Genomic DNA, 12317 nt, shown 5'->3' with positions numbered 1-12317 from the left:
TGTGGCCCCAGATGTTTCCTGTATCTACAACTTCACTGGCACTGCCAAAACTAGAAAATAATAGCAACAATGTATCCCCTTGTGGCCCGTAAAGGACTAAGGCAATCTTTGCACTCCATAACGTACTCAGGTTCGCCATGTACATTATGTCATTGAGAGTTTGCTTGTGTCCATTATGGGCCGGTAGGGGGTACATTATTGCTTGAGTATTTAGATGTCAATATAATGACACCTACAACATATGGTGTAGTGTCCTTTGAAGGCATATTTTACACACGTAGGAGGTTTGCATTGGTACTCAAAATAGAACAATTGATATTCTAAATGAGATGAAAATCCATCCTGCCCTGGATATCTCAATGCTGGCATATCGTTGTATTGGATGTACATGTGATATATATTTATATATATTTGGTGGTACTGAATATAAATATACCAAGCTCACCTTTCTGATGGGACTCTTTTGACTCGGTAAATATGTGAATAATCTTTATCGACTTGCCATAGAATCTAGTGTCAAAACATTCATGCAAGTTTTTTTGATCAGTTGGTAGAGTACAGGCAGTGTACACCTTTATAGCTTGTCATGCAACAACAGTATTTGATGACTTGTTCATTTCATTGATATGTAATTACATGCCCCTGAACACCAAAAATAAAAGGTATAAACAGCTTGGGATGTTTTCACAAATCCACAAACATAGCGTCAATGATATTGGGCTCACATTTGTTTCGATGTGGCACACCAGAGTGAGTATACTGAAGTTTACCCCTCGGAACATGCATACCAAGTTTCAAAGCAATCAGACAAGCAATTTCTGAGAAAATAATTTTTTGACCCAAAAATGGGGAAAATCGCCCAAAAAATACAAATATGAATATTTCACCACAATTTAAAGACTCAACTAAGGTTTTCTTATACCAAGTTTCAAAGCAATCAGAGTAGTTAATTCAGAGAAAATGATTTTTTGACCAAAAATGCAAAAAAACGCCCACAAAAAACACAAACACAAAAATAATAATTTTTACACAATTTTTACACATCCAACAGAAGACAACCCTAGGGTTAAGAGTATCAAATTTCAAAGCAATTCAACAAGTTGGGAGAAATTATTTTTTGACCAAAAATGGAATAAATTATCCAAAAAATACAAATATGAAAAATTTCACCACAATTTGAACAAATCTGACATTGGCCAACCCTAGGATCATGCACACTTAGTTTCAAGACAATGGGACAAGTGCTTTCAGAGAAGATTTTTTGACCAAAAATGGGGAAAATTGCACCAAAAATACAACTACTAAAATTTCACCAAAATTTGAACAAATCTGACTAATCTCACCATAAAGAACCTGCATACCAAGTTTCAACAAAATCTGGTCTGTAGTTACAGAGTTCTAGCAATTTGCTGGATTTTCCCCTTTTTTTTACCTAATTTGCATATTTTTGACAATGACATGTTCTTTTGAACAAATTCACATCTCCATCCCCTAGATGCACCTGTAAACCAAATACTAAGATAGTAAGTGTTGTGGTTTAGGAGTAATTGATGTGGACAGACATACATCTGCACATACTGACATACATACATACACAGATGCCACAAACCTACCAAATAAGCCCTCTTCGGTACCAAATGTGAGCTAAAAATTATAAATAATATCACAGTATTTTTCCCAGAGCAATTAAAGCATAAGTGGCCACTGCTCTTAAATCTAGTAAAACAATAGAAATTTATTAACATAATATTTCATATTGTTATGCAAATTAGCCACTATGCTATCAGGAATTCCCTGGGAGAACTCTGATATCTACCTCCTCAGAAAACAATGAAAATCTATTGATTACAGTTTCATAATCAGTAGTAATTGACACATTGATAGCTGTAGAATTATATACTATTAGACCTTTTTTCGTAACTGTATATAATTAAACTTTTGATTATCTTCGCCAAACTTAGACATAAAAGAACACCATTGCAACATAAAAAGGAATGCAAAAAAATTTACTTGCTGATGAGGAGCTGTAATAAAGGCTTTCTCAGCTGATGGGAACATTATAAGGAAGTGTATAGAGTGTCAAAATGACCACAATCTGGTAGTTTTACATCTATGGGTTTAACACTGAAATATCTTTGTAATTAACATGAGGGCAACAACATTTACCTTGACTATGATTGTAAGATTTGATCAACACTGCAGGCAGCAAGCTTTTCACAATTATTGATGGGCATCAACTGTATCTATAGTTTCATTGTATCTGGTGCTGTCTGAGCTTGTGGCTCTTTCACTATTTCAAATCACGGATTATGTTTAATTTGTTATTTGTGTTGTAACTCATTCACCTCCATGCTGCCTGTTGTAGGGTATTGTACAGGTACACCATGACAGCAACAGAATCAGTGAACCTCACAGAGGTGCAAATAGTAACAGGGTTTAATTAATCAGACACATGGTAGGTATGATTTTACATTGGTATAATCAAGTCTGAAAACAACCATTGCACACTCATCAACAAATTACCCTACGTGCCACATATTTAATTTGCTTTACAGGGTCAGAGTTCAAATGATCAATGCCCACCTTACATTTAAATTAACGAAAGACTTCGCAGTACTTTAGTAATGATTGTCAAAAAATTTGCTTTTAAAATTCTGCATGTAGTGCATGAGTACACATATTGCTTACTCCAAATCCCTATTGGTTATTACTGTAGACGTTATGCAAATATTTATCAGCTATCCATTTCCTGCTAATGATCAGCCATTGGCATGGAATTATGCAAATTGGGCTTCAAATTGATTTGCTTGTTCATCAAGGCTTCGAAATTATGCAAACTGTTCAAAGATGGATACCAGTTATACTTCCCAAATTGGCAAACGACCTCACTGGTATGTGCGTACGCGTACATATGCTATTTTCAAGTCTGAAGTAAATCAATTATCTACATGTAGGTTCCTGAAATCATAAACAAGCCATGTGTGCAGGCTAGTAAAAAATTCAGTCCAGTTCAGTCAAATGATTTACAAGCAATAATGCCACTTGTTTGCAATATTGGTGTCAAATCAAATATGATCAAAGTTTACAAGCACTCTGTAAAATTTAATATTGTCACAAAAATCTATGAGCATTGCTAAATACAGGGGTCCTCTAGTAATATCATAAATATCTTCAAAAAGATGGAAAAAGAATGAAACTCGAGGTGAAGTAAAGGTGAAAGTTGTTGTTTCTGTTCTGTCCATGTATGGTCCTTTTGAAAAAGTCAACATTTAGATGTGGATTGAACTTGGTTTAGCAAGGAGAGCTGACATACCACTTGACAACACAAATACACTGATATGGTATGTGTCAGTTTAAATTGTAACAATGCCTCGGAGGCCAATGAAAAGGTTGCAGTACATGTTCATGTTGCATATGCCCCAAATGGTGGATCACACTACATTTACTGATTGACTGCATGGAAAAAAGCATGCAAAATTGTAAAAAAAACCAGTCTTATTCCCTTCTTTCACTAAATATGGGTACTTTCATACAAGTAAGTACTCCGGATGCGTTTTGTCCATACACATCAAAGCTAATTAAAAATTTTTACTACAGTTGAAACTGTAAGCAGTAGGGAATTTCTCTGACACCTAACGTGGTCATTACCCCTTTCCTGCCAAGTCCATATTTCACCACCAGGTCAAGATGGTTAAAATTAATGAAACACAACATATTCCATATGGTGTATTTTAACATAATACTGTACATTTGAAGGCTGTTGAAAACATAAATACTGTAAACTTGATTTTTTTTGGACTAAAGATGCTATAACATGCCAAGCCAAGCGGGTGAAAATACGTCATGTTTTGGCTCAATCCGCTTTTACTGACTTGGCTGATGGGGGAAGTAATAGTCTTAATACTGTCTGGCAGGAAAAGGGTTAAACTCTTAGATTTCTAAAATGCCTTTCAAGGGTGATATTTACACACGCCTCTCTAAATTATCAAATTCAAGCTGTTCTGCAGTAAAAAGTGAAGCCCAATGCCAGAGATAGAATGTGGATTTTCAGAGAAAATTTCATCGTGATTTGACAGTTTTCATATAGTTCAGCCCATTTCTACTTGTTTATTCCACTTTCCACGAAACAGTATAGCAAAACAACCAATCACCACAGTAACACTCATGATTACACATTTACAGTAGCCGAAACTCTAAAAGCACTACCAGGAGTATTTATGACAATGATACAAGAACTTGAATAACAGAGAATGCAAGTAAATTTTTATGGAAACAGATAATTAAATATTTATTGTTTGATTAAAAAATTTATGTTTCTGCTCATCAAATATTTTGCATACAGGAAAGGATACGTGAACGCAATACAAATTAGTGCAATACACGTCATCTATAGGCTTCTATACAACATTATGTTGACTGGCAAATGGGACACAGTGAGTTTGGAATTCTTTTTTAACAACACATCTCGTCAACATACTTTTCACTAATGAGAGGACTTTGAAATGATGCAAGTTTTAAAGTCATGCTTATTACTGTGGACTACATTACAATGAACACAAGTGTGCAAGTTCTGGTGCCATCTTTTTCTGTGCTACATTCGGAGGCGGACCAATTTACATCAAAACTGTTTACAATAATACATGATCCAAATGTTGCCAAACTAAAAATAAATTCTGAACGTTGATGTTACAACAAAGAAGCATACACACATTATAAATTGTCAACTAAAAATATCTGGGAAGAAGGAAAATGTAGACACGATGTACATCACCAAATATCATTCTCCCTAATGTGTACATCAGCAGACCTTAATAGGGACTTCCCAAAAAAATTTCTCTTCATTTTTTGATTTTAAGAAATATTAAAGGTTAATCTTCAATGGACAGCCAGCATAACACTTTACTACAATTATTCTGCCATGTGTCGAAAATACTAACATTAATTATTTACTTAATGCAACGTGGACAAGGTTTGAGAGAGAATTTCAGTTCATTTTACTAGTATCTTTAGGGATTTAGACCCATCTGTTGAACTAATTCTTGTTTACATATGCCGGTACTTGCAGCTTGAAAGTTGTTTGTAAATATATAACATGACAAAGCCAAAACAAAAGTAATCAGGAAAATTATAATTCATGATGGCGTCACATGAAATACCTTCTAGGCTCTCTCCATCAACCCATGCTCCAAACAGTAAGTATGTGGATAAGTAATTCACACAAGCACTCCCCTACCTGCAGAGGCAAACCACTGCTAAACATCTTGCTCAGTTGGTTGTGAGAGAACTGTTGATAATTATCTTCATCTACTGTGTACATTAGCATAAAGTTGTGAAACTACATTCATGAGGGGGAGAGTTGGCATTCGACCTTAACTCCTTCCCATGTATGATAGCAAAAATATGGGGGAAAATATGATTTGAAGTTTCCGCACTGCAACCCTGCACGCACCTTTACTCTGGGCGTATCTATTTTACACCCCTAAAAACTTAAATAAAATGCAATGAGCAGAACACTGTGTTATCAAAAATTGCCATATACTTTGAAATGAATGAAGAATAGCCTAGTAACATGATTATCTACTTTAATATTATTAATTACACCTTACTCAAATGTAAGATCAAATTTTGCACACTGCAACACATAGTACATTGGTATAAATGAGGATGTTTCAGTTGTTTTGGGGATATTTTAATTATCCATGACTGTGACCCCGTAGTTACTCATTCAAACCATCTAATACTTTCAGCCCTATGCAACCAAATACCATGATAATCAACAATCAATATGAACTTTGATATACATAAACAAAATGGCTAAAATCCACATAGAGTTTCTTGTAACCTAAATAATGATTGTCCTACTTTGATCAATTGAAGTAGGACAACTTCACAAGATGAAAAACTGCATTTGACAATGATTGTTCAGCTTGACATGCATATTTTAAGGCTAAATATCTGTTGAAAGAGAAGCCTTCCACGTAACATGCATTTATTTTTTCTTGAAGAACCATTTTTACATTCTCATCACATTTTTTCTCTACAGATTTTTTTTTTAGTTTTTCACATGGATAATCACATTTTTAAAGGCTTTCCCACTAACTGAAAGAGTGTAAACTTTTGGATAAAGACAAAAGTCTTGTATCTGTTTGGTTAGGAGCACAGCAACTGATGTATTCATATTGTGTCCTATCAGATGTCACACTTCCATCACGGCAGCTTCACCGAGGGCATACATGTACAGTGTTTATAGATGGCATACCCATTCTACCAATCAACTCAGTGGTTAGATTCTAAAGTATGTGGAGGTATGAAGTTTCATTCAATATTACTGTTCTCACATCTGTTTTTACATTCAGACCCTGATTTGAATTGCAGGCTTGCTTTGGGGATTTAAAGTCAAAATATTTGTATGGATGGCTGGTCTGCTTTTCAAGGATGTTTGAGATACTTCAGTATGATGTTGCAAATCACAAGCTAGCACAATTAAAAAAACGTCATTCCTAGTATACAGAGCTTTATCTAGCTCAATACATATATTGTCATATATTGTTCCCAGTTATAACAAAATACACATGAAATTCAGTAGAATAGACTACTGACAATTAGCAGTCATTATACAAAATTTTAAGAAATCAAAGAACTGCTGTCAAGAAGAATATTTGATCAACCCAGTCATCATATGTAATATGAAGCTAAAATGTTCGTTATTTCAATCATGTTTTTAAACTTGGTCCCAAGTGTATTAAAGCCCTGGGAAGTACTATAGTGCAAGGCTGAAACGTACATTTAAAGCAGAGTTGAAAGTATCCTCATTTTCTTCAGATGGACAATGACATTTACAGTACTATCTTTGGTATGCATCATTAAAAGATACCTCACTGCTATTAAATTATTAAATATTAACAATATAGAAGGCAATGTATGTAGTAGGTATAAGACAAAGTGCCATGTCAGCAGTTTTGAAATTATGGGTTTTGTAGGGTCCACATTCAATGAGCTTCTTTCTAAAATTATAGACTTTCATGAAACTTACAACTGAAGTGCTTTCTGGAAAAATCCAATACAATGTAATGCAAAGACCATTATGTGCAGAAACCATACAGAAAGTTGATAATCAGGTGTGCATGTGTCAAGCTTGTGGTATGCAAGCAATTATTTTACCCTCAGGTCATTGGACTTTTCAATTCTGAATCAGTGTGCTAGCAAATCTGACCTGGGAAATATTGAAGTTTCCCTGCTTTTAGTGTTAGTTTTGCTGAATTCGTCGGGTAAAAGTCCAGCTATTGCAACTGTGACAGTTTATATCCAAAACCTGAGTGACGATGTACGTCAACATGGACTGTCCCTATGGTGTGGCAGTATGACTTGGTCGCCTATAATAAGTCTTCACCCAAAGTGAAGCTATTGGTGGTAGTTTGTAGGGTCAAACAGTGAAAAAAATAAAGATGCATATTGCAAACATGTAAAACACGCCACATAAAAATTTTACTCAATAACATCAACTTTTGGAAAAACTCATGATTATGATTTGCATTATGCTTCGACTTACAACCCATGTCTTTTTATTTCTGATGACAACATAAAACTGAATCATTTCATTTTTTTCAAGGTGGCCTCTGAAAGTGCTTTCTACCAAGCAGATACCAATAAAAACAAAATTATGGTAAACTGAGAAAACAGAAATTGGAAACAGTAGAATAATTAACATAACGCTGGGATTGTCAAATAATGACTGAAAATGATGGTGCAGATGCAGCCTGGAATGCTTGCTTTCAGTTTGTAAATTTGGAAACGGCCTGATGACAATTGTACACATTGCCAGTTTAGCCTAATGGACTAAAATTACATGCGTACAATTCAATGTTCAGTTTCTAATGGGCAATTTTAGGCCATTTTTACTACTCATGGCAGGCTGATTTGTGTTATAGTCTAGTGAAACATACAATTCATATATCTGATACCGAAATGTTGATATCTTTATGATGAAATTGAAAGTGTGAACTTCAAGGGTATATACCCATTCATGCGTACAAGACATAGCACAAACCTTTATGCACACAATTCATATGTCAACTAAAAAATCTATGTTATGTTGGTTCACATTCGCACAAGTGAGGGAAAAAATGTTGAAAGTTAAAACTGGTGACCCTAACATAACCTGATTACCCAGCATTATCCACTGTCATTCTCCATCACAGAAACCCGTGAGGCAGGGGATGGGTAGCTGGTCTGATTAACAATTGAAAGACACATGTACATTGTGTATCAACGCCGCATACATGTAGGGCACGCGCCAAATTTGTCTACACAACAAATTGGGGGCAGACATGGGGAGTGATAAGCCAAAGGGCAAGGTGATGATGTCTATTACAGCGTCTTTAGAAATAAAATGGCCAAAAGTCGCCTGTAGAGCAATACTGCAAAGGAGGAGTGACCACTGGCAATTACTGTTACGTGTCATGCATCTTTGGAAGGAGTAACGTTGTTAAACTTCAAGTGTTAATCCGGTGACTCCCGGAAGTCAACGTTACCTGAAGGTGTCCGATTAAAGGGAGTGCATATCATACGAAACGCAATGGGAGAGTTGCGTTTCAAGGCGTCCGCCTTGTAAATTTTACAGGCATCTAGCAACAGAGCGCTCTGTTTTACGAGGGGAACATGTACACGCAACAGCATTCTGTACGGCCGCAATGTCGATTTCCATGTCATTCAAATAATACAGGAAGTGGGGTCCGCAACAGTCCCAACTTACTGACATTGTTTTGAACTCTGTAAATTCAGTGACATGGATAAAAGGATTAGTCGCAGCGCGTACTTACCCAAGCGTTGTCATGGTAACTATAGTATACCAGAAGGCCGCAGGAATACTGTAAAATTTGGTGCCGGCTACGTTTTTCTCCAAGTAATACATAATTGTGGCAAATATGATAATTGCCATGGATAGGGAGAACAGAAGGAACCCAAGTTCACTCGCACAACTCTTCAATGTATATCCTAAAATTCGCAATCCTTGTGAGTGTCTCGAAAATTTAAAAATCCTAAAAACACGGAATACTCTGAGAGTGACGAAGGCTCCGCTGAGGTCGCTATTTTCATCCTTGACGAAGAGTCCAATGTAATATGGAAGTATGGCCACAAGATCTATGATGGACATCACAGACCTCATGAATTTGCAGCGATTTGGAGCCGCGTACAGCCGTAAAGTATATTCAACAGTGAAAATCATCACACATGCGGTGTCCAGGCAAAAGAATGACAGTTCGTACCGCTCTCCATACGGAAGAATGGTGACAGTCCCCGGTAGAGCAGCGGACGGAACGGTTTCAACGATGTTTGCTATGACAGAAACTGCAATGAAGAACCCCGTCACATAATACAATACTAGAGCTGCTGTTGTTGAGCTGTGGGGGTTTTCAAATGCCCTCCACACTTTTTCCCGCAAACTGTACGATTGGTCAGTTTCTCCATCTTCTGACAGTCTGTCATCTATCATCCGCTCGCTGGTATCACGTTTGCGGTCGCGGTAATCCTCGTAACAACAGTCTCCTATTATTTCAGGCATGATTCCAAAGAAAGCTAGCTCTTCGTCAAACGCGGCTATACACTCAAATTTAGGATAATGCATCTTCCCAGTTCGGTAGAAATTAAGAATTTGTCTGAAAATGTCTGGATCTCTGTCAAAGAAGTATTCGTTGTTTTCTTCATCATAGAAGTACTCTTTCTCGTCACTGCCTAGCAAAGTGTCAGGGTACTTGTCAATCGTGTGTCGCCATGTTTCGAAGCATCGTCCGCTGACATTGATCATTATTTTCTCATCCGACGGCCTGCGATTTTGAACGGGCACGGGTGGCATGGGGTTGGGTGAGACAGGGGCCCAACCGACAGCTCCTGCCCGAACGATCGGAAGCCATGCTGCAACAGACGCCATAATTTCACTCCCTGCAGATATCAGGCCTTATTCCCGCTACGTGTGTTGTCGGTGTATACGGTCGGCCTACATTAAAAATTTCTTCCGTTGTGTCTCGTAGGTTGTACAACATTCGACTGACCTTGTTCGTGGGTTGCTTCCTGGATTGACAATTAAATCACAAACCAGATGCTCCTCCTCGGTTTTCGTCTTATGTACCGGTCCATCGGTGATTGTTGTACCCCAAATCAACTTATTCTCGCTGCAGACGCAGTAGTGCCCGTGTTCTGCACTTCATGTAATTTAAAATGCCCGTTCAAAATGAACTCGACTGCTGTTTAGGAGGAATATCAATAAACCCAGTAACATTGGCGAGAGCGACACTGTCGTCGAACGGCGGTTTTGTGACCACTTTTGCAAAATCTAACCTAAGATGGGAAATAACAAGTCTTGTTGATGTGTACTGAAAGAAACCAAAGCTTTCAATAGAATTTCGTGGCGCAGCAGGTCAATTTGCGTTGTTTAGTGACAGTGATCCAGCTTATCAATTCTCCTTACTTTCACTGAGCTTGTGTCATCATTTGGAGCTTTGTTGTTATTGTCCGCGTCTGTTATTGGTCGATACAATATAGTACAAATAACTGCAACCAATATTAACACCTCATTTGCATAGTTGGCTTCCCGTCTTACGTGTGCAGCACTTCTACCGTATTACTGCATCATAAATAAAACAACACTTCTGATTCTCCATAACGATGCACGCGCCGTGCACTGCATGCTGGAAATTTCACCTGAGGTTGCAAATTCTGCGAGCCATTTTTGCTCACTTGTCTCCTCTGTATGATTCAGAAAAGAAATTACGCACTAAATGGAGATCTTACGTTTGTTGTTAGCATTGAAAACTTATTGTGAGTTCATTCGGATGCTATTCGGATGCGCATGCTATGTTCCGCAACAATTCCGGTTTAATAATTCATGCTGTTGTCTGGTTGTATTTACTTGTATCACAAAAGCCCTGTTCTTCTTTGTGTTTTGATTCAGATCAAATAACGGAGTTTCTCTTTTTGTTGGAACTTTCCACCTATGTATTTTCTGCTGCCGTCCGTTATAGTTTCAGCTCCGGAAAGTTTTAAGACAATGCCTTTCTCAACGGTACTCCAATCAATCGCCGGATGATAATTATTATGTCGACAACAGACACTAACGATCTCCCCTAATTAATTATTTATATTGTTTGTTGGTTCCGTAAGTTAACAAGTTGTGTGGCAGTCCTCACCTGTATACAAGTAGGGATCACTTTGATACGTGTCACCGAACACGAAGCTCAAAGTAATAGCTGCATCATGCATGGCATTGCACGGTACCTACGGTATCTTTCAAAGATTTGACTAAACTTTCCTGAAGTTTGCGTCAAATTGGAAATAATGCGCAGCCGCTTGGTGCATCCGTGGGAACTTCTTCTCCTGTGTGACTCTGAGATTCTAACAGTTTATGGCAGATTTCTCGTACTCGTCCCTCGCAGTGACTTGGATCGTATTTTATGCCACAGTGTTTATGCACAGGAAGATTCATCGTGTGTATGTGGTCTACTATGAATGCATGGAATTTATTGATATGTAACAGAGCCGTGGCGACTATGATTTTTTACGTGTAATCAAACGTGCCGTTTCTAGGATTAGCATGAACATGGCCCGCAGAGTTGTAAGATTACTACTCATGCTACATCCCTTCTCAGCAGCTCGATGTATGATACTCAATTGAGCGTTCAGTTAGCTTTGCCTGTGAGCCAAGCCTGCCTATCCCTCAAGGCCCTGAACACGCCGGGGTCTTCCTCACTTTGTGGTAGTGAGTCAGTGAATGGTGTATGTGTTTATTCGCTTTGTCCGCTTACTCATTTTCTGTTGATTGTTTTTCTTGTTTGTTAGCTTTATTTCCTCTAGTGAATTTGCTTTTCCATTTTTTTTCTCTGATAGTATCAGAAATAAACTACACATTTGACATCAGTATTAAAGACTCATGGAGGGGGCGAGGGCGGTAGAATCTGGGTGTTTTCGCGACTTTTTTGCGGGGAACTTCGTTTGAAACGGTATCTTTTCATGGATTAATCCAATCCTTTTTGTTCATTTCCATGACAGAAATAGGTATTTCTCACGCGAGAAGATAGTATAGGGACTATTTCCATGAGTAGTTAGCGAATAATTTGAGTTGAACAGCATACAGGACAGTTTGACATCATCATTTCTTGGAGAAGCCACGATATTAACATAGTGAGAATCTTCATTGTGGTGAGATGATACGACAGGGTGGTTTAGATCTAGTAAAACGTAAATGCATCGAGATGAAAGTTGTACCACAGTATAATTGCAAGACCCATTGCTATGTTCTGAGGCAGAATCACTGATGCTTCGTA

General features: G+C 37.6%; 1 protein-coding gene across 2 annotated transcripts in view; it reads right to left on the bottom strand.

The window, feature by feature from the left end:
- LOC139134785 (potassium voltage-gated channel protein Shal-like) overlaps positions 1 to 10457 on the bottom strand; it is a 108546-nt gene extending 98089 nt beyond the window's left edge. Inside the window, exon 1 of one of the 2 annotated variants that reach the window (XM_070701843.1) lies at positions 8820 to 10457. In XM_070701843.1, the coding sequence (XP_070557944.1) occupies positions 8820 to 9928 (1109 nt within the window). In that variant the 5' untranslated portion in view covers positions 9929 to 10457. The remainder of the gene's footprint in view (positions 1 to 8819) is intronic. The other variant, XM_070701842.1, reaches the window with a different exon arrangement.
- Between the last annotated feature and the right edge of the window lie 1860 nt (positions 10458 to 12317).

The sequence above is a fragment of the Ptychodera flava genome, chromosome 6 (genome assembly GCF_041260155.1).
Source record: "Ptychodera flava strain L36383 chromosome 6, AS_Pfla_20210202, whole genome shotgun sequence".
Lineage (NCBI taxonomy): Eukaryota > Metazoa > Hemichordata > Enteropneusta > Ptychoderidae > Ptychodera > Ptychodera flava.
Note: the sequence above shows the minus strand (reverse complement) of the source record. Positions and strands in the feature narration are given on the sequence as shown.